Below are 24,773 nucleotides of genomic sequence, written 5' to 3' on the forward strand. Positions count from 1 at the left end.
TCTGGGTAAGCAATTTTCAATAATGTTCGATCTGATGTTGTATTAAGTGTCACATAAATATAAAATTGTGAATGATTACTATAACATCATTCATTTAATAATGACTGTAAATTCTAGAACTTAAATTATATTATTGTAGTTATTCGTAAAAGTTAAGTGTACATTCCACTCCAACACGTCACCGTGTCTCATCCTAAGTAGGAACCCAATACAAATACAGGTTATAAATGTTACAAAGATTTTAATATTTGTATTAAAAAAGCCATTGAAAATGGCTTTGAAATGAATATTAAGATTATTTTTTACTTCTTTTTCTTGTAAAAATTTATTAACTTTATTAATATTGTAGTAAATTACAAAAAAAATAAGCTTGTTTTACCATTTTAACAATCAACGTTTTTTTAATTATTTTAAATATATAAGGATTTAAAAGTTATTTAATTGTCTTACCTTTTTTAATTTCCATTGTTGGATTTAAGTTTGATTTAGCAATACAAATATGAATTAAATCGAGTGATCTTGGTAAATTCTTTAATGACAAAGTGTTAAACATATGACTTAATTTGATTATTCCTGATGTTGGATCTATTATTCCCTATTAATAAAAATGTACTATTTGGATTATGCATAATTTAAATCATTTTGTTTAAAATATATATTAAACAATTTTTTTTTCACACACCCCGGCCAGGACAGCAGTTTTTTTAAATAACGTTAATGGTGATCATTTACTCAACAGGTTATTCGTATCTAATCAAACCAAAAGTCAAATCAGAAGATTGTTTTAAATTTGTTTTTGTTAAATGTTTTAGCTTCGATGCGAAGCTGAGAAGGTATTTCAAATCTATTATTTTTAGGTATATTTGTTTTTTTAATATTTTGCCTCTTACTTAGAGGCGAATGTGCTTTAAGATTACTGGTAATTTTGTTTTAGAGTATATTTTTGAAGTTGAGCCCTAAATACGTCTGTTACCACTTATTAAAAAAATTGCAATTACACACTTTTAGATGGATGACTTACTTCGATTATTTCTATTTATGAAAATATAATTCCCTGTTAAAAAAAGGTACTGTTTAGATTATGCATAGTTTATTCATGAAAATCAAATAGTGATTTATCTCACTATCGTAAATTTTGGAGATAATAGAATTAGAGATAATGGAGTTGAAGGCCCTCTATACGTCTGTTGCTACTTAGAAAAAAAATTGTACCCAAACATTTTTTATTGTTTTAAAATACAATGAAAACGAAATGGTTGCTTTTGCACTTATTATTACCTACCTTATTATTACTAAGTGTCTAATTATTAATTAGTAATTGAAATCTTGTAAGCTTTTAATAAATAAGGCTTAAAGGAATTTTTAAGTAATGTTTTGTATATTTATTATTTAATGTGTTTAAATTATTTTATATCCTATTAATAATTATTTCTAATATTTAATATGACATATATAAAAAATATTTATAAGGTACGAATGTTTTCTTTATAATTATTGTTTTTTTTGTAAGTATTAAAATAATTTAAGAAATTTCTTATTCATGTTAATATTATTTTACTATGTGGTTTTTTTGTGGCATATTTATTTTGCCAACTCTCACTTGACCTACTTTTTTGAACGATACGTCAAATGATTACAATTCGTATTTAATTGAAGATATTACCCTTAAAAATTGAAAAAAATATTTCTTATGTAAATAAAAAGTAGCTTAACAAGCTTTTTCCATACAAACAATTGAAAACATTCATTTATAATATTTTTAAAGTATTTATTGTCGAATTAGATTTGATATGATAAAAGTGTTCAACAACAAAAGTAAATAATTTTACTATGTAATTTATTAATTTTTTAACTCTATTTGTGTGTGCTACTACCAGTCTATGATATTCCAAATTTTTTTGTAACATTTGGCTGTATAAATCATAAATTAAAAAAAAAAAAAATTATTTTTAGTTTTACCTGAATTTAACGATTTTTACAATTATAATCAAATTTCATAATACACTCAAATGAGTAAATCTTTTTAACAACTTTTTTTTTATTGGTTCATTTAGTTAATGTAAATCATTAAAATTAATTCAGTTCTGTATATTTCAATTGGAGAATCTTTTTAACACCAAAAGTTAATTATTACATTAGTGTATTAATCACAATAGTGATTTCTATGCTATATATTTAAGTGATCTATTACCATAAAAATGCAAAAAAAATAGAGCTTTTCTGATAAATTTACTGTAAATAGTAATTATAAAATTTCCTGATTGCATATTAATCTTAACAATACCATTTTTTCTACTTAATGATGTCAATTTCAAACTTGCAAATTGAGCTAAAAGTTATGGTAATCAATTTTTTTTTTACTTATTATAAACATTCACTTTAAAGGACAAAAAAAAGTAGGTTAAAAATTATTACTTTCAACATATTAAAAATCAATAATAATTTGAAAACTATTAATTATAAAAATTATATAATATATAAGTAAAAGAATTACTAATCTGGATATAATTAAGGAAATAGAAGTTGATGTAGCTTTTGTATTATTCACCAATTTCTTAAAATTAAACACTATCTATAGATTTGTATGGAAGCGTTTCTAATGATAGTGATTTTAATCACTGACAGATTAAATCTATACTAGACCCAACTATGCCACGTTCCCACTGTTCCGCGACTCCACTGTGCTGGGTTTTTTTTTATGTTAAAATACACATTATATTGATATGTCTGACTGCATTGTTTTTTTTATATTAATTTGAAATCTGAATTGAGAATTCAGTGTTATTAATAAGATATACTTAAGAAATATATTGATGATTAATTATTGAATAATAATAACTATTAAATTATAGATTTAATTTTTTTGTAAATTAATATGATTGAATAATTTAAGTAAAATTAAAACTATATTAAAAATATTATTAATTTAAAAAAAAACTAAAAAATATTAAAAATATTAAACTCAAAAGCCACAAAAAAATTAATGAAAAGTCGCGGATACGTATTTCGGAAACAATGTTACCATTATCAACGCTAAACACATACTGACACCCCGACTAGAAAAAACTCCCTTATATACCCCTAGTGACCTTATCACCTAGTGACGTTATCACTAAGTAATATTATCACATTTTGCCAGTTTACACAAGTTTAATAATGAATTTTTCAGTGGGCCAAGATCCCAATTAATTAAATTGTTTTTATTTTTAAACATTTCTATTGCTTCTCTGATATTAAGTTCTTTGTAATTATTTACGTTTTTAATTAGTTTTATGGTTTTAATAGAGTGATTATGTGTCAATAAATGTTCAGCCACTGGAGATTTCTCAATTTCTTGATTTTTAATATTTCTTAAGTGCTCTTTAAACCTGACCCCTATATTTCTTTTTGTTTGTCCTACGTAACATTTATTACAACTTTCACATTGTATTTTATAAATGCCTATTAATATTTTATAAAGGACAAACAAAAAGAAATATAGGGGTCAGGTTTAAAGAGCACTTAAGAAATATAAAAAATCAAGAAATTGAGAAATCTCCAGTGGCTGAACATTTATTGACACATAATCACTCTATTAAAACCATAAAACTAATTAAAAACGTAAATAATTACAAAGAACTTAATATCAGAGAANTATTTTTATTATATTGAATAATTTTTCGAAAAAAATGTAATTACATTTTTTAAAAAGTCAATTCATTGATATTTTGTTACATAGTAGATTAAAAAACTGTCATTATTGGGTGGAGGTAATGTAAGAAAAAAATTATAACGAATAATGACTAAAATATTCAGTGATAAAGTATTGCTGCATTACTCATATGTTGGTTGAGGTATAAAAGGGAAAACAGTTTTAGCCAGTTACCAATTTGTAAGGTTGTATTTGGTAAGCAATATCATGTCTGACTTTTTATTACAAATATTTAAACGGTTTTCTTTATTCTAGAATAATGATCAAAATTGTAATTAATGTTATTATTTATTAAGAAATTATTCTAAGTAAAATAAAAATTTGTTTTTGAACTAGTATGCTAATTTTATTCTAGTCTCTATTGTCAACATTTCAAACTATGAAAATTGTCCACAAGAGGTTGAAGACAAAATAAAATATATTTAACTCAAGCGCCTTTAATGTTGAAGAGGTCATATAAAAAATATTATCAAATCGAATACCGATAAAAACGGAAACATACGTCTTTTAAAAATAAGTACGCGTTTTATTTATACCCCACAACTTTAAGCAGCTAAAATACGTCAAACATAAATGTCCAAGTATTTTCAGTAAAATAAATTTGATCATATAAAAAAATTGAGGTTGCCATTTAAAAATCAAAAGTTGATACGAATTTAAGATATAGGGTTCATAGCAGAAATTTTAATTTTTCATGTAAAGTAGCTCCACAAAGAATGATTATTGTAAAAAAAATAAATAAATAATTTATAGTTCTAAAATTTTCGAAGATATTTCATGAGGCGTAGAAAAGGAATCTTGAAAATAATTCGTTGTTATAATTCTATTGTAGATAAGTAGGTGAAGATATTTTTACTACTAGTAATTTCTCAGCCATACTTTTCTTCCTGTCTGGGTATTAAAATGAGAATAACTTCCGAAATAATGGTACCAAAAATTATTATTGACCAGTCATTTTCTAAAATAAGGAAGTTATTTTATCTATAGAAATTTCATAAAAACTAGCTAAAAAAGCCGAATTTCCCTATTAATTTTTTATTCACAAATCCTTCCTACTACTCTCTTAAATGGAATAAGAAATAAAATTTAAAATACTTATTATTTTTGATAATTTTCTTTAGTTATTGCATTAAAAAAGTATTCGTAATATAATATATTAAGTAATAACTGCATTATTTGGAATTTAAATTTAATTTTTCAAAATGATTTATTATAAAAAAAGTATTGAATTTACACAAGTTTTGACATCAAAATTATAAATTCATTAATGTCATTAGCTTCGATGCGAAGTGAAAATGTATTAATTTTACTATGATGTGTATTTTATTTTAATTTTAAAATTGGTGAACAATATTCACCGAATGTACAAGAGTATACTAATTGTTTAAATTAATTTAAAAAGAATATTATAAGTTGATAGTAAAATATCTATGTTTAATAAGTGTTTCACTTAAGCACCAATTGTTTACTTTATTATTTCGCATTAAAAAAATCACCGCCTAACAAGAAATATATACTTTTAATTAATGTGATTTTTTTATGTATTCCGATAAAATATAGAGTTGGTTCAAATTTTAATAATAATACATCGCAAAGTATGTTATTAATAAGTAACATACATTTACTACAACATTTTTTTTTCTCGGTCAATTTTTAATTTAAAATTATCTTCACTTTAAATAGAAAATCAAAGGAATATAAAATATTCATTTTATAATTAATAAATTGAAACATGTTTTGGTAACCTTTGATAAAATTACAAAATATTACAATAACAGAAGTTAATTGTTCAAAAGAGTGAATATTATTTAAAATTTTAACTACATTGAATTTCATAATTAATAACATTAAATGGTAAAATATACTTATTTTTGTATGTTCTATAAGCTGTAATTTTCGAAACTTTTGTTCTTAGTTATAAATACATCAAACGGTCTCTTGTAATGATTATTATTGGTATTTTTTTTATTAAATTTATCCTTAGGTTGGTGCCATTCACCCACTCTCCACTACTTTAAGAACACAACTTATCAACAACGTAAAATCATACTTATGATTTTTTTTTTATTTTCATGAATCAGTTATAGATTACATTTATAGGTATACGACACGACAATATTATCATATCGAATACCGATAAAAACGGAAACATTCGTCTTTTAAAAATAAGTACGCGTTTTATTTATACCCCTCAACTTTATGCAGCTAAAACACGTCAAACATAAATGTCCAAGTATTTTCAATAGAATAAATTAAGGTTGCCATTTAAAAATCAAAAGTAGATACGAATTTAAGGTATAAGAAGATTAAATTTTTTGTGTAAAGTAGCTCAACAAAGAACGATTATTGTCAAAAAAAAAAATAAATAATGTTTAGTTCCAAATTTTTCAAAGATATTTCATGAGGCGTAGAAAAGGAATCTTGAAAATAATTACATATATATGTGTGTGTGTGTATTTTTAATTATTAAGTAAACTCTGAAAGTACACTCAAAATATTTTTATATAATAATAACAAAATTACTAACAATGAAAAGAAAAATATAAATTACATAATATTATGTTATATTTTTTCCTTAAATTGTTTATGAATCAATAGTTATTAGTTAATTACGGGTAAGAGAAAAATTGTATGTAACCCACATCCGGTTTTTCTTCAGGTCACAAAAATATGTGTAATCTGTGCTCCAATTTTTCTATGGGTAAAAATAGATGTACGAAATCTACGAATAAATAATTTTTTTTGCTAGTTCTGTGAATAGTGCAGAATGTTATTACCCGATATATAGAAAAACTGTAACGCACATTTTTTACCATACAGAAAAATCGGAAAGCAGTTGACAAATAAAAAAGTAAATTATTAAAATTATAATTTTCAATATTTAAGATTAATAGTACGATGAATATTAGAATAAATAATCAATTTCTGGATATTTTAGTTATAATATGTTTACATTCTATTTATATTTAAATCATATTCATTTAACATAAATAATTGTAGACCCGAAAAAACAATCCACAATTGAGTAATTGGATGATTTGCTTCAGGAGGATACATCAATGAATTTTTCATATGTTCTGAATTTCCCACAGTTTTGTATAATGGCCAATTATAAGCACTACTCAGATTAACAACCGTTATAGTAGTGTTATTATTAGTAGGATTATCTGCGAACCAATCTTTAACTATATTGGCCATAATATTAAAAAAATGTATGCAAAAGAGAAATGATCTATGATTTTGAGAATATAATTGTAATATTGGAATGTTCAAACAATCTATATCTGAATAGTTCTTGTTCATGAAGTTCATAACCTTATTTGTAACGATAACTAACACGTCACGTATTTTCTGATATCCCTCTAGATCTTCTGTTTTAAAACAAATCAACATTCCATAATAAGAAATTAAAAATAAATACTTTAAAGCTCTACTCATCACCAAAATATAATAATATCGAATGTCAAAACTTAAATAATGCGCTTCAACTAATTTGATCTTGCCATTATTTTGTCTAATAACACACAGATCATTTTTGACATATTCCCAGTATTCATCGAATGCAATGACTTCTTGTGACGTATACACTATAACTGTAAAAACAACGCACCATAAAATTCTCATTTTAAATTGTATTCTTGTACTTATTTGAATAATTTAAAAATTCTAAACTTATTGTAATAATGAAATAAATTAAAATTGACCTATTTTATAGTTTTATAGAACGCTTTCAATGATTTACAAAAAGATTCACTTATTAACCATTTAATCAAAAAATAAAAATTAATGTGTTTTTTTATTTGAACAACTCTCTTATGCAAATAATAATAAATAACTCGGTAAAAGTCAAGCAATATTAATTTTCGCATAAAATTATGAATATTACACTTAATATTAAGCCTCGATGCAAATCTTTGAAGGTATTAATTTTACTATAGTTTATTGATTTATTTTATTTTTTAACTTCGATGCGATGATGAGAAGGTATTAATTTTACTGTGAAGTGTATTTTTTGTGTCTGTTATCACTTTTTCTCAGCTCTCCTTGAATCAGATTTCTATAAATGGTCCAAGACATAACCGTCAAAAATTAAAAAAAATTTTCCTCGTTCCCCGTCGATGAGGAAATCTCCAAAAAAATTACAAATTTAAAAATATCGCTAATTTTCCACATTTTTTTCATTTTTTTTACTTAAAACTGTCATAACTTTTTCAAAAAAGTATGGATAAATGTAAATGTATTTGTATTGGTATTTTTGGTATTTACCCCTATCACTTGGTGTAAATTTTTTTTAATTTGACCACGGAAAGGGATTTAAAATGACAACTTTTTCAGCTTAATTTTTGAAAGAGTTCCAGAAATATAGACACTTTTGTTTTAAATTAAAGCTTAAAAAATATAAATTAATATAAAAAAAAATATGATTTTAATAAAAAAATTCTATTTTATATTTTTAACTTTATAATGCTATAACTTTTTGAAAAATTTATGGTACAATTCAATTTTTTTATGATAAATACTATGTATATACCGTTTTCATTCGATTTAATTTTTTTTTAAATAGGACCATTTTCCATTAGACAGGGAGGGATTCAAAACTTAAAATTTCATATAAAAAAAAGAACTTCTTCCACTTATTTTTTGAAAATGTTTCGGAAATATAACACTTTTATATATATCTTAAATTAAAGCTTTTGTAATATACTTTAATATGAAAAAAAATGTCGAATATTTCATGAAAAGTTTTAGTAAAATATTTCAATTTATTTTATTTTTCGAAATTTTAAATCACTAATTCACACCATAATATTAAAATTTTATTTTTTCTCGCCTGAAAAATTTGTAGAATTGCTTAACAATTTTCGAAAAACAGAAATATTTTATCCTACACAATCAAATAAAAAATTGAATAGCTTATTATAAATTATACAGTATATAATTATAAAATAAAGTAATAGTCAAATATAAAAATAAAATTGTATAAATAATTTGCTTATACGAGAAATACTCAAACTTTAATATGTCTTTTATCTGTAATTATTCATAATACAATAACGTCCTTAAAAAAATTACAAAATTTAACGTAATTATTTAATTGTAATATAGTAGTTAAATATGTAAAGATGATTTGAATACGATTCAATTGGAGTAAAAATGTAATAAATTCGATAATAAAATCTGTTATAGTTAAATTCAATCATAAAAAATAGTTTAGATGACATCTGAAATGCCAGTAAGTTGTAGTAATTTTTTGCTAATTGTAATGGCGTTGCGGTCTTTGAATCTTGACTGCATGTTACTTGTCATTTTCCATCTGTTCAACCTAGCATCGTACATTTCTGTTGTAAGCAATGCCTCTTTGACCTTAGTAAATCCTCCGAACACGTATAAGGTTTTGTTAATAACCACTACATCTGAAACAAAATATTTTGGCCATATCATACGTGCAAAACAAGGTAAGATCAATGACGCATGTTTCGTACGACATAGTTAGACCGTAGGGCGACTACTCGTGTACCGCAATTTATTGTCGTCTTGCATGTTTTATTATTGAAACGCAAGAGAAAGGGTCACCTGGGTAGATGCCGGTTAACCGCACATCCAATTAATAACCCAAAAATAATAATTAAATAATTAATATATTTAAGTTCTGTAATGAGGATCTTAAGTTTGGAACGGTATCGCAGGCCCTTAAATAGTAATGCCGGCATAAAACAAAACAGTTAAGATTAAAATGAATAAATTACATATATCGAAAAATCATTAATTAACTAAACCATTAGTCTTCGATGATGTGGCGATAGTGATGAGTAGTGGACTGTATGAGAATGTTAATGATGGCGTGACCACTGACTAGGTTTAAGTATTATACGACGTTGTGAATGGCCGCGTATAATCACAGTTCTTCATTGATGATTAGGACCCATCACCGGAAGTGTGGAAGGGCACAAGAGCTTTAAGAGCTTGAGCACAAGGGCGCAACAAAACTAATAAATGAGTGAGCGAGAGGGTAGGTAAGTCAAAAATGCCAAAGATCAGCTGTCAACCATATAAAATACTCGACGGCGTTACATTAGGTCCACTAGGTCTTTGTTAAAGGTGCTCTCTACCAAACAATGTATGAAGAATAATTTTGAAAACTACCTACTTGCTTGGCTTCGAGGACGATATAAATTAGGTAACAGTATCCACTCGTGTGTTGTTAAATTGAAAGCATGCACACTACTATAGTAAGTTCGGTTTCCATTGATAAGACTCACACCGCCAATCACATATAGAAGATCATCAATTTTAGCAACACATGTGTTGTACTTGGGAAGAGGCATAATGGACGTTAATAATACACAATCTTCAGTTTCTATTTCGTACCGCTCTACTGAAGAAAGCGTTTCGTCATTGTTGGTTATTCCTCCAATCTAATAATCATTCAATAATACAATCGTTAAATAAATAAAAATAAAATTATGATAACTCACAACATAAATAAATCCGTCATGATAAGCAGCACTACAAAATTCTCGTGGTATATTCATAGTTGATGAAATTAAATTCCATCTGTTCAGATTAATATCGTAGATCTCAATGGAATCCAACGAATACCCGTCGATACCAGCTCCACCAACCTTTAAAATATCGTACGCTTTATGACTACTACATTAATTAATCTAACGAATATTTAAACAAATAATTAACTAAATCTTTGCTTAACCGCCTCACTAAGGCTATTTAAATTCTGTTAGTTAACATTCATTAAGGTTTTGCGTTAAAAAGGACTACTCGTATTTTATCAAATTATTTATGATACTTAATGTGTTGAAGTCTCCATTTTTGTCTTGAGATTTTATTTATATTTATTGAGAAACTATAAATTTTAATTCATTTAATTAGGATAAAGTACACTTACAACAAATATGTTGTTTTTGTGTATACACACAGCAAAACATTTACGTGGTATATGCATTGGTGCTACAGGTGTCCATCTATGACACACACTTGTAAGATCTAATAAATCAACATGAGTGGTAGGAATATTATCTTTTGTTACACCACCAATCGCATATAATGTTCCTCGTTCAGTAGATACTATTTGTGACCAGTTCCGTTGAGGGCTTAATAAAGAAACTCCAATCTTCCACTTGGGACTGTTACTAGTAGTGTCTAAATATTCAATAAAATTACTATCATTCTCTGGTATATTACGAATGGCAAAAATCACCTAAATAGAATAAAAATTACAGTTTTAATTTTATATATGCCTTTTTAACATAGAATTAACGTTCTTCAAGGTAATACACATTTAATGTAATATTTATAACCTTCAAAAATATTAGTTATTTACTAACAACTCAAATTAAATTTTTTCCAATGATAAAATATTAATTCAAAAGTTATATATGCATAATCAACACTAAAAGAAATATTTTACTAAAACAAAGTTTTAACTTGTATATGAATTATAATGTAAATTAAACAATGAAAAGTTGTAAACGAATGTTTAATTGTTAAAATTGTATAATTTCATGATTGAAAACGTTTCTTTTATACTTCAGGTGTTCCTAGGTTAAGTGGTGTTCGTCTTCTTCCTTTGAAAGACGACCCTATGTAGTTCTCCAATTTTTTCGGTGAACTTGTATACGTCTTAGCGATTTCCATTAAAATATTATTTAGACCTGTTGTATGTATAATTTTATAAGTGAATGCCAAATCAAATAGTTAAATTATTTATTTTATCTAAAATGTATGACTAAAAAAAGGTAACTTACAGTCCTTTTGAGCAACCAATAATGGTTCGCTGTATATATCTTCCAAATCTTCCTTGGGCACTTGAGGCAATCGAATATAATTCATTAGTTCAGGCAATATTTGTTGTCGGTTATCCTCATCATATTTTATCCAATTTATTACTAAATTAAAAACCTATAATAAATAAATACTACTATTCAAGAAATTAATTATGCAAAAAATTCTATTCAAGTATTTGATAACAATTTTTTTAAAACGCTTTTGCAATCCATTAAAGTTTATAGTAAAAACCTTGAAGAAAATGTTTCTTAACAGGAAGGAAACTTCGGGACGAGTGGTTAGTTCGTCACTGGGGAGAGAGAGGGCAACACCAATTACTGAACCGATCTCTCGAGTCTCGAGTTCGAGACAGTGTGTATTTGGCACCGTCTCCCTATTTAACAATAATAGGATAAAAAACTCTGAATAAATTAAATAATCTGTTATAATAGAAGTATATTGAATTGTTAAACTAACCTGCATTTCCGATTTTACTTCTAAATGATTATTTGAAATAAACTTAATGATATCTTCACTCGATAACTCATACAAGCTCACCACATCTTGTTCCATTACTTCACTAATAAGTTACAAACATAATTACTATAAGCTTGTATACAAATTTGATCATACAAGAGCAAATCATTTTTAATCATTCGCTTTACAGACAGGGATGGACAAATTATTTAAAATGAGTTATTAATTACAAATTAAAAAGTACGCTTTAAATTTAATGAAACGCCCAAACTAACATTGATATTGCCAACTCTATATACAGGACCTAAATACAGAATAAATGTACAGGATAATTTTAATTCGAAAAAATACTTCCGAAAGAGATTTTCATCACTGAATACTTTTGACTATTTAGTATTTAATATTCCTTAGTCTTTATTCGAATGAAAACTACCGTATATTAAATATTGATTGTCAAAAGTATCCACTCATGAAAATTTTCATTTAAATAGGATATTTATTGTTTCATTTAGTTGTTTTCATCCGCATAATTTGCTGAATGGTTAGCAATCATATCAATCATAGTAACTGTTCGACAGTCGGCAGTTCAATATTATCGAAAAAACACTAGTTTTTATCTATAGTTAAGAAAACCGATTAAATTTTAGACTATCAAAGGTTTGATAATATTCATTGGAAATTTTGAGGCAGGCACAGGAGCACATGCCCCCGTATTCAAAAGTTGGTTGATTAAATTTATTAAATGTATCAAATGTTAGTTGATATAGTTATCACGTGGAGCAAAAAAATTGTCGTCTTGTAGGTTGTTACAGAAACGTTATCATTTACTACTTTACTAAGAATTTTATCTTTCTGAAGTGTTTAATACGATAAGAAATACATTAATAATTAATACGTTAATTATTATATGCCGGTTTTTATTTTAAAAAATGAACCCAAAAAGATAAAAACAAAAAATTATCGATATTTTTAACCACAAATTTCATGAATTAATTATGTTTTATTATATTGATTTTATTTATGCTACTTTATGACTATTTGTTACTTTTTTAAATTTTGTTCTATTGAATAAAAAGACTTTTCCTCATATTTTAAGAGAGACGAAAAAATACTTTTTCTATAATTGATGGTTTATGTATATTTTTAAACTATATTATAAACAGGAATACGATTAAAAAAAGCCATTTTTACCAAAAATAATATTTTTATATAATAAAGTTAATAATATAACATAAAACTTGTTAAGTAAAAAATATGTCATAGGTCGCTAATTTAACTAGTTTATAAAATAAAGTTCCACCTTTATAAGACATAAGAAAAGAATTCAAAAAATAATTAATAATGGAGAAATATATGACACTAAAAAATAACTGGCTTAACATAATTATTATTTTATGAGAAATCGAGTGATTAGTCTAAAATAATCATCTTATGTATATTTATACTATACAGATTGATTGATTAACTATGCCTCACAAATTATCTCTGAAAATATAAGTAACCTTTTTTTTTTAAATATTATATTTCTATCTTGGTCTGCTCAGTGAGTAAAATTACATTTTTATGATCCTTCATTTTTAAATCAGTATCAACATTCAATTTTAAAATGGTAACACTATTTTAGTTTCGATGCGAAGCAGAGAAGGTATTAATTTCACTATAAAATCACAAATCGTATCAACTCTAATGAAGGGAGCGAAGCGCGGTAAAAAATCAACATAACAATAAAACATACATATTCATAGAATGAAATACTATCATAATATTTGTTAAGCTAATGATATCTTAAATGTGAGCAAACGATTTTTCGCGATCTTACATGAACCATAATCTATTATGATGCACTATTTCATAACACATGATGTTAAGCGCGAAATCATAGTTAATGAAAACAGCAATCGTACAAGTTTTTCACATTGCGGTACAACATACCAATAGTTCTTATCGGTACACTAAATACTAATGTTACTGTATTTGTCTGACTACTGTTTTATTTGTTAAATCCCCTAAACTTAAAATAGTGATATCTCGTTTAAAATTTATTTATTTTTAAGATAGAATCTTTATTTTTCTTGACAAGTAGCTCAACAAAGATTTATAACAAATAAAATAATTACATATATTATATATATAACAACACTAATATTTTTAAAGAAAAATCGTTAGACATAGTTAGTCAATTACCTGTGTGGTATAGTCTGACCAAAAAAAATTTTTTTTTGCTTTTCTATAAATCAGTAATACACACCAAAAGAACGTACCCTTTCCAATTTGAGCTTTTCTGATTAACCTTAAAACGTCATTTAAATGCACTTTTCTCCTCATTTAAACAATATAAGAAAGTGTGATTTTTCAAAAAAAGATATATTTATTTATTTATTTGTGTACAATCTTACAGATTAATATTTTGCAATAAAATAGATACCTAAAACATTTAATATCTCATTTATTTAAATTTTTCAAACATTGAAGCATTTTACTGACAGTAAAAATATGAAAAAGCCGAAAAAATAGATAATAATTATTAAATAAATGTTTTAGGTGTGTATTTGTAGCAAAAAAGTCAGCTTTTATGATATGCAAAAAAAATGTAAAAAAATATATACATTAGTCAGTCTAATATGTTTACTTGAAAAAGAAGCTTAAAAATGGTTATATATATAGTATTTTTTGTGCTTTTTTTTACATTTTTATGTACCACTAATAACAAAACAGTTTGCCCAAAAAAGTCCTAAATTTTTTGATATGTACCTTATCCTTATCCTAATATACCTTAAATTTTTTATTGCCCACTCCCATTATAAATATTTAAATATACCTAAAATAGTGTCCATTTAGTATTGCTCATCACTGTTAATTACTCACCTAATATTTTTTATAGTGTACAAAAAACAATAATCATAAAGCTTAGTATTGGAAATCATTTCGGTCGTTTTCATAAAATTTATACAATTGGTTGGACTTATATTTTCTTCGATATATCGATAGCACACGTTTTTGGCATGATTTAAATCTAAGTAATCAACTGCTTTTAAAATTCTCTAAAAAAATACATTATTAGTTACAGCAAATGATTGCATTATAAAAGTACACACATATTAAGTTTGAAATTTACCTCAACATTACTTTGATTTACTTCTAAGTGATAAGTGTACAAATAAGACATTATAATTTTTAACACATCTGAATCAATTCCTCTTATTGGAATATAATCCTCTTTGCTTTCTTTGAAGTCATTATTGAACATAGATAAAAATACTGGACTTGCTGCTGCTAAAATCACTTTGTGTGCAGGAATTTTTAGATCGTCGTTGGTCACGAGAGTAACATCACATAGTGTTCTAGATCTAAAATATAATATTAAAGCAAAAAATGGTATTATTGATTTGGAAACGAAGTTTCTTAAATCTTTTATCTGTTTTCTCAATTCATCATGAAATATTTTTCATGTTCATCACTTATAACTTAATTTTTTCAAACAGCACATGCATATTTAACTAGCTTATAAGATAGAAAATGATCTAATTAAGGAAATGGCTAGTCGATAACAATTGTTGGATCGATACTTTAAAAGATGTTAATATTTTTATACCTTAACGGAACTAGAAATACGGTCGAAAAATGTCTTATGATAAAAAGTCATACCAGCACTTGACATCCAGTCTACAATAAAATGCTAAAACAACTTACTTCTAAACTTATTTATTTATAAAGAGTTTATAATTTATACTTAAATACAATTAATTATAATAAAATTATACTTACTGACGAAAAGATTCCAAAACATCCAGAAAACCATATATAGTTTTGAGTTTTTCTTCATTTTGATATGAATATATTTCAATTGTCTGTGATTGTTCATAATCTGTCATTTTGATATTTGAAATGATTAACTTGACCTAAAGTTCAAACAATTAATTATTTTTAATAATTTTGATTTTAAAATTATTCTTACTTTTGATCGTTGGCATAAAGACTAGAAATAATGTTGTTATATTTTGATCAAGAAACAGATTTTATTATCTAAAATTATAATTTTTATTTATTAAAAGTTTCAATGAAAATATTGATCTCCTAGTAATTTAGTCGATTAATTGTTCTTTATATTCATTACAGTCAAAGAAAATTGCGCCACTACGTATTTGTATTTTAAATAAATTTAAGTTATAATTTTACAGAAAACGAAACTAATGACTTATTTTGTAACATCAGTTAATTTGTTTTATAGTTTATCTATAAAATGTATCAAAACAGGAAAAAATGTCTCATTATTTTTAACTCCGTTGTTACAAATCAATTTTTACTACTAAGGTAAATTTGAGAATTAAATAAGTTGTAAAAATGATATAATGTTATACAAATTAAACATTTTTATTCTAGAGATTCCATGACTTAGATAAAGCTTCTAGGATAAATGAATCTATACACACGCATTTCCATGCAAATTATAATATAGAATATTAAACTAGATGAAATATATGATGAACATACATAACATTATCCTCAAAAATTAAAAAAATTTTCCTCGATACCCGTAACCTTTACTTGCCCACAGGAGGGGATTCAAAATAGCAACTTTTCAATTTAAGTTTTGAAAATGTTCCGAAAGTACTGCATTCTTTGAACATATTTCAAATTAAAATTTATGTTACGTACTATAAATTATAAAAAAAAAATTGCACCCACGACCTATTTTCTTTATACAAATGGATGCCGTATTTAAAATACCTGCTATTTTTGTGTTCAAATTTTATTTTTGTTTTGTTTATTTTAAAATACTTTATCCTAATTTGCTATAGTAATGAGTCCATCAAGTTTTATAAAATTTACATGAATCTGACTTATATTAATTATAAATTTATACTTATTTTGATTATTTCGCCTCCTCAAAGTTAATAAAGCGACTTTGAATTTTTGAACTATCATAAATTGTCATTTTCAGCTAAAACAGTGTAATTTACAGTGGCTGTGTATAATATAATAGAGTTTTATACGCATAGGGTACGAAGTTCGAATCCCCTCCGACAATCTAATATTGTTTGCATTTCATCTTAATTTTTTTTTTAAAGTACAAAAAAAATTTAATGTTTGTTTGATTTTTATCTCATTTAAATTGAATAACTACAATAAATGTCAAGAATCCCATCACTGTAATTTTTTTAAGAAAAAAATTTTTAAATAATCCGTCCAAAATTTCAATTCAAAATTGACATTTTTAACTTATTATTTGATCTTTTAATGTTAATTTTTATGAATTTTATAATTTAAAAATGTTAAACTTTTAATCACATTGTAGCTCAACTTGCAAGTTAAGAATTTATATAATTAAATAGAAAAATTTATGAGATATAAAAAATGTATTTTTTAGATTGATATGTGATCAGAAACTTATAAAATTACTATTAACAGTAAATTTAAAAAGAAAACTCAAATTTCGTTAAAATCACTATTTTTTTTTTGTATTTTTATTGTAATAAATCATTTAAATATAAGTCTTAGTAATCATTAGTCTTAGTCTAATAATTCTTGGTGTTTAAATAGATGCTACAATTGAAATATTAAAAATTATATTCCGTATAATTATATTCAGGAATCGGAATTTAAAGCATTCGCTCATATTTTTGCATTAACATAATAAGTAGCAGAGTTCTATACAAATTTATGGCATGTGACAACGAAATCGTATATCAAATTTAAATGTGCTTCTTTTTGCTTATTTTGATGCTTTTTTTAAAAATTATGTTTTTATAGTGTTTTTTGCATATATTGCTTATTTTATACATTTAAATACAATTTATAACAATGACACAATAAATTCTGATTTTTTTTATTATATTATTATTGGACATTTGCGAAAGAACAAAATAAAAATATTTTCATCACATACGTATTTTTTTAGCTTCGATGCGAAGCTGAGAAGGTATTATTTTACTATGATGTGTTGTTCTTTTTAAATTTTTTTTGTATCTGTGAACGCTCAATCTCAGCTCTCACCGAACGGATGTCTTTCAACGATACGTCAAAAGATCACAATTCGTATCTAATCGAAGACATTACCCTCAATAATTGAAAAAATTTCCCTCGTTCCCCGTAAATGTGGGAAACTCCAAAAAAATTACAAATTTAAAAATCGCTAATTTTCGTAATTTTTCAATTTTTTTTACTTAAAACTGCCATAAGTTTTTCAAAAATGAATAAATCAATATAATCATTTTTTTTTATAGATGCATGATATCATTACCTTTAATTTGGTATATTTTTTTATAAATTTAACCCTTTACCTGCCCACAGGGAAGATTCAAAACGACAACTTTTTCATAAAAAATTAACTTTTTCAACTTAACTTTTGAAAGTATTCCGTAAATACTGACACTTTTATATATATCTTTATAAATTAAAACTTATGTAATATACCTTAATATTAAAAAAAAAATTTCGGACTTTATTTTGTTTTCATGGTGAAAATAGCTACCGTATTCAAATATATGTTATTTTTGTGTTAAAATTCTTGGTTTTGTATTTTATTTTATTATAAAGGGATTAAACTGATTTTTTTTTGTTTCTTTGAAGTCGAGAAATTTTTATTAACTTTGATGATCAAAGTTAATAAAAAATGAAAACAAAATAAAGTCCGAATTTTTTTTTTAATATTTAAGTATACTACATAAGCTTTAATTTAAGATATATATAAAAGTGTCAGTAATTCCGGAAAACTTTCAAAAATTAAGTTGAAAATATTCTACTTTCTATATGCATTTTAAAGATTTTAACCCCCCTGTATTAAGGGAAATAGTCCGACTAAAAAAAAAAGTATGTCGAATGAAAGAAGTATATAAATATTATTTCTTATAAAAAAATTGTATTGATCCATACATTTTTCAAAAAGTTATAACATTATAAAGTTAAAAATGTAAAATATGAAATCGAGAATTTTCACACAAAAATAGCATTCGGTAGTCATTTTCACCGTAAAGACAAAATAAAGTCCGAAATTTTTTTTTTTGCATAATAAAGTACATTACATTAGCTTTAATTTAAGATATATATAAAAGTGCCAAATTTCCGGAACACTTTCAAAAGTTATGTTAAAAAGTTAATTTTTTGTGAAAAAGTTGTCATTTTGAATCCCCCCCTGTGGGCTGGTAAAGGATTAATTTTACAAAAAAAAATATACCAAATGATAGGTATGTTCATTTTTGAAAAAGTTATGGCAGTTTTAAGTAAAAAAAATTGAAAAAATTTCGAAAACTAACGATTTTTAAATTTGTAATTTTTTTGGAGGTTTCCCCCATTTACGGAGAACGAGGGAATTTTTTTCAATTTTAGAGGGTAATGTCTTCGACTAGATACGATTTGTGATATTTTGACGTATCGTTGAAAGAAATCCGTTCGGTGAGAGCTGAGAAAAAATGGTAACAGACACACACAAAAAAAAAACACATCATAGTAAAATTAATACCTTCTCAGCTTCGCATCGAAGCTAAAAATACGTTTTAGAATTCGGGTCTGATATTTTGTCCACAGACGAGCATGTTTTATATTGTAAAATGTGTAAAATAAGTTTAAGTGTGGAAAGAAGTATAATATATCTCAACACTTAAGAACTGATAAACACATTAAAAATGTTGAGCGTTACGAAAAATATACGCAGAATAAAGCTCAATCACTTTTAATCAATCAAAATTCAACGAAATCAAATTTCAATATGGATTTATGCCAAGCTGTGGTTTCTGCCAATATTCCGTTAAATAAACTTTCAATTATATATTTAGAAAATTTTTAGTGAAGTATACCGGTAATAGTATTTCAACGGAATCGACATTACGAAAAGGTTATATTGACGACATTTTTAATACTACTATGGATAAAATGAAAATGGAAATCGAACAAAACAAAATTTGGGGGGTGTCAATTGATGACACATGTGATGTTGAAGGACAATTTATAGCCAATGTTATTGTTGGAATTTTTAGACCAGATTGTCCAGGCCGTATATTTTTATTACACTCAGAAGAATCAGAAAAGGCCAATCATTCAACTATTTGTAAACTATTTGAAAAAGCAATGGGGCTTATTATATAGCCTGGTGATATAAAGTACAATCACGTCTTATTATTTTTATCAGATGCTGCTCCCTGTATGGTAAAATCAGGTAGTGTTCTTAAAGATTTTATACAAAAATAATTTACGTTACTTGTTGTGCCTACGAACTACACAGGTTTGCCGGAGAAATTCGCGAACAATTTGATACATTTGATGAATATTAATATCAAATATGAAAAATAAATTCGTAAAGCTCCATCTCGTATTGAATTATTTAAATTGAAGGCTCCAGGTATGAATTTATCCACTGAACCAATTATTACTCGTTGGGGGTCTTGGATAGAGGCTTTAATTTATTATTGCGAAAATTTTAAAGAAATTCTTCACGTTGTAAGCTGTCTAAATGACAAAAACGAAGACAGTATCAAAAAAGTTAACATATGTATAGTGAAATCAGGTTTAGAAGCCAATTTAGCTTATATAAAATATAAGTTTGAAATTCTTACTAAAACCATTATAGAACTACAAAAAAAAGATGTTTTACTATGTGATTCACTAGCAGTGGTTCAAAATTTACAACAGAAATTTTCTACATTAAAAGATAATCACGGGAAACCAATTATTACTAAACTAAATAAAGTTTTTGAAAAAAATGATGGCTTGAAAATTATTGAAAAAATATCAAAAATACTCCTTAGTAAAGATGGCAGTGAACGATTTTACGATGACAATTCCAGTGAAAATGTAGTTTAAAATATGCCCATACTACATTGGTTATTGTTGAACGCACTATCTCAGCTTATAAAACGATACTGTTAAATAATAGGAGATCTTTTACATTTGAAAACATCAGAAAACACTGAATTATTAATTGCAATAATGAAGATAAGAAAAATTTTTAATTAAATATAATTTTTTGATTAAATAAATTAATTGGTTTTCAGTTATTATTTAAACTATTTTTTATTCATTTTTCAAAAAACCCATTAACTCAAAAAAATCGAGAAACATAAGTTTAGGTCCTTTTTTTTTATAAAAGATGTAATCTGATTTCAATTAACATAATTTTTTTTTATAATTTTATTGTAGTTTTGGAAAATAGGTACAAATATCTAGTATTTATAATTATAAGGGGAAATTTTTAAGATTTTTTTTTTGTCTTTTTCAAAGTTTTTAAGTCCTATTTGAGTCCTTATAATGAAGTTTATTAGATGATTTTAAGTGCTTAATGTCCATTTCTCTGGTTATATTCTACACCCAGAGAAAAACCTCGATCTATATAATAAATTCATTGTTCAATTTGATAAATATATCATTACTATTGAACCTATGATATATTTATCAATATGATAATTTTTTTCTTGTCTTGAACAATAATTATTCATAAGATTAGTTATTTTGTTCGTATTGATAAAACATTATCATAAACCCTTGATAAACCATAAAACCATTAAACTGAAAAAGAAATAGGAAGATTTAAATTTTGAAAGTTGTGTAAATAGTCAAATTTGATTTATTAAACTTAACATTTCTACAAGTAAATTGAGTCAATATTGACTCACAATATGAAAAATGTTACTTTTGTGATATAAAATTAGGAATAATATTATAGACTGAAATAATAAGTTTTATATATAAAATTCATTTTGCATTAGTTTTAATGATTATAACTATTTAAAAATATCATTTAATTTGATGCATAATATAAGATTTTCTAATATAGAGTAATTCTTTCATCATAACTTACTAAATTACTTACAATATATTAAAACACAATCTTAAAGCTTGTTTAAGTTACTTATTGATTAACATTTTTAATTATTTTAAACTGGATTTTTCATTTTAGTTAAGATAACTCAAAATCAATTATATATTGATGGTGACCCTATGTCGAACTAAAAAATAATTTTAAGAGAAATTTATTTGTTAATTTTAAACTTTTTTTTACGTAGAAAAAAAATTATTTCATCATTGTTATTTGCATCATTAAGAAACAATATTACAGTGGTGTTACGGTACAGTGGGGACGTGACATAGTTTGTATAAATATAGATGGTATCTATTAGTGAGGTAATCATTTTACTATGATGTGTTTTCAATGCGAAGCTGAGAAGATATTAATTTTATTATGATGCTTTTTTTTGTGTCTGTTACCACTTTTTCTCAGTTCTCACTGGATCGATTTCTTTCAATGATACGTCAAAAGATCACAATTTGTATCTAGTCAAAAACATTACCCTTAAAAATTGAAAAAAAATCCCTCGTTCCCCGTAAATAGGGGAAATTTCCAAAAAAATTACAATTTTTCAAATCGGTAAATTTCGTCATTCTTTTCACTTTTTTTTCTTAAAACTTCCACTACTTTATCAAAATTTAATGAATCAACATAATTTTTTTTTATATTAAAATCTTAGATATTTCCCTTTCATTTGATGTCATTTTTTTGAAAATCTAACACTTAACCTGCTTACAGGGGGGATTTAAAATAACACCTTTTTTCAAAAACTAACTTCTTCAACTTAAACATATATTAAATTAAAGCTTACTTTATTAGATTATTTTACTTCCTCAAAGTCAAGAACAGAGACTTTGAATTTTTGAACGAGCTTAAATAATTCTTTTTATCTGCATATTCATGTAGATCACATTAGTTGCGTTGTTAATTCTACAGTCTTATAAATTCGGGCTACAAAGTTCGAACACCGCTAGCAAAAATAATTTTTTTTTGAAGTGGAAAAATAAATAAAAAATTAATAATAATAAATAATATTCAAAGAATATCAAAAACCCTATCAATTTAGTCTCCCTTTGTGAGAAGGAATTACTTATTCATATTAAAATATTTCACTATAAGGTTTTTGTGTCTGTCATTCATTTTTTTCAACTTTCAATGATCAACTTTAATGACGAATATGTTATAAGAACACAATTTTAATCATGTTGAACTTATAATCACCAAATATTGAAAAAAAAAATTTAATTCTAACAATTTAGACAAATATCTCAAAATTATGCTTATGTTTTTTAAGTTGCCAACTTTAAAACATTTTAGCTTCGATGCGAAGCTGAAAAGGTATTGGTTTTACTATGATGTGTTTTTTTTTATTTTGTGTCTGTTACCACTTTTTCTCAGCTCTCACCGAACCGATTTCTTTCAACGAAATGTCAAAAGATCACAAATCGTATCTAGTCGAAGACATTACCCTTAAAAATTAAAAAAAATTCCCTCGTTCCCCGTAAATGGGGGAAACCTCCATAAATATTACAAATTTAAAAATCGCTAATTTTTTCAATTTTTTCAATTTTTTTTACAAAAAACTGCCATAACTTTTTCAAAACTGAACATATCAATAAAATTTTTTTTTTATATAGATGCTTGATGTCATTACTTATTATTTGGTATATTTTTTTTTGTAAATTTGACACTTAACCTGCCCACAGGGGGGGATTTAATATGACAACTTTTTCACAAAAAATTAACTTTTTCAACTTAACTTTTGAAAATGTTCCGGAAGGTCTGACACTTTTATATATATCTTAAATTAAAGCTAATGTAGTGTACTATAATTTGAAAAAAAAAATGTTGACCTCTGGACTTGTCTTCGTGGTGAAAATGACTACCATATGCTATTTTTGTGTGCAAATTTTCAATTTTGTATTTTACATTTTTAACTTTATTATGCTATAACTTTTTGAAAAATGTATGGATCAATAAAATGTTTTTATGAGAATATCAAAAATTAGCGGTGGTAGAAAAAATCTAATTGCTGATTTGAGCACGAAAAATTGAATAAAAGTATATTTTTGATGAAAATTATTTGTAGATCATTTATTCATAATTAACCAAAAATTATCTTCTGAAAATTTTTGTATCAAACCCTTTTTTATTTATACACGTTTGTTATAAAACTTACAAACACTTTATAATTTTTTATAATTTCTCCGTAAAAATTACAATACCTATATATTAAACATCAATCTCATACTAGGTTTAATTGCAATAATAAATATTTATTTATATATTATACCTCTAAATCATAACACTACTAATCAGAAATAACAAAAGAAACAGAAATTCATTTTGCTTTGTATAATTCACCAACTTCTTAAATTTAACACCATCTACAGATTTGCATCAAAGCATTTTTTATGATACTGATTTTATCACTGTCAGATATCATCTATACATGTTCCAACTATTTTTTCTTCTTATATAGCATAAAATTTAATTTAACAAATATTTTAATAATGTTTTTGAAATTAAATTATATAAATATCCGAGTTCTATATAATAATTGATCAAATTTTAACTTTCTGAATTTTTTTTTTAATTTCTCTTTGAGTATTATATACAAAATAAAATAATAATTTTATGAATTATTCATACTAATTTCATACCTTAACAAGTTTGTAATATATGTGGTCCTTTTAATTGTAATTGCTACAGTATTATTGACATTACTTTATTTTTAAACTTGAAGAAAGATGACTAACAAAAATGATTTACAATTTATTCGTATTATAAAAACGACGTTCGAGTAACTATATCATATGCTTCTATAATTCAGTTTTCATTGTTAGTTGTTATCTATAGCAGGCTGAAAACGTGTTTATTACAAAAGGACGTAATGTCCAGTTTTTATTATAACTCATTTTTGTAGTATTGGTGGATTATCAAAACAGCGATTTTTACTTAAAAATTATTATTTATAAATATATATTAATAACACTATGAAGACCTTCGACTAATTAAATCGTTTTATTGTGCCAATTCATTAAT

At 25.0% G+C, this 24,773-nt stretch overlaps 1 protein-coding gene across 4 annotated transcripts; it reads right to left on the bottom strand.

Moving 5' to 3' along the window:
- Positions 1-8,486: 8,486 nt before the first annotated feature.
- On the bottom strand, positions 8,487-24,573 carry LOC126895831 (kelch-like protein 12). 4 transcript variants are annotated; one of them, XM_050668092.1, is made up of 13 exons: positions 24,392-24,573; positions 22,540-22,698; positions 15,906-15,973; positions 15,716-15,849; positions 15,066-15,297; positions 14,816-14,991; positions 11,951-12,053; positions 11,455-11,608; positions 11,237-11,361; positions 10,596-10,907; positions 10,168-10,314; positions 9,840-10,107; positions 8,487-9,105 (listed from the first exon to the last, which is right to left on the bottom strand). In XM_050668092.1, the coding sequence occupies exons 4-13, from the start codon at positions 15,820-15,822 to the stop codon at positions 8,903-8,905; spliced, it is 1,827 nt and encodes a 608-aa protein (XP_050524049.1). In that variant the 5' UTR covers positions 15,823-15,849; positions 15,906-15,973; positions 22,540-22,698; positions 24,392-24,573; the 3' UTR covers positions 8,487-8,902. The 4 variants fall into 4 exon arrangements, with proteins under 4 accessions (XP_050524049.1, XP_050524050.1, XP_050524051.1 ...); XM_050668093.1 differs by lacking the exon at positions 22,540-22,698; XM_050668094.1 differs by lacking the exon at positions 15,906-15,973.
- Between the last annotated feature and the right edge of the window lie 200 nt (positions 24,574-24,773).

The sequence above is a fragment of the Daktulosphaira vitifoliae genome, unplaced genomic scaffold, assembly GCF_025091365.1.
Source record: "Daktulosphaira vitifoliae isolate Bord-2020 unplaced genomic scaffold, ASM2509136v1 Scaffold_1, whole genome shotgun sequence".
Taxonomy (NCBI): Eukaryota; Metazoa; Arthropoda; class Insecta; order Hemiptera; family Phylloxeridae; genus Daktulosphaira; species Daktulosphaira vitifoliae.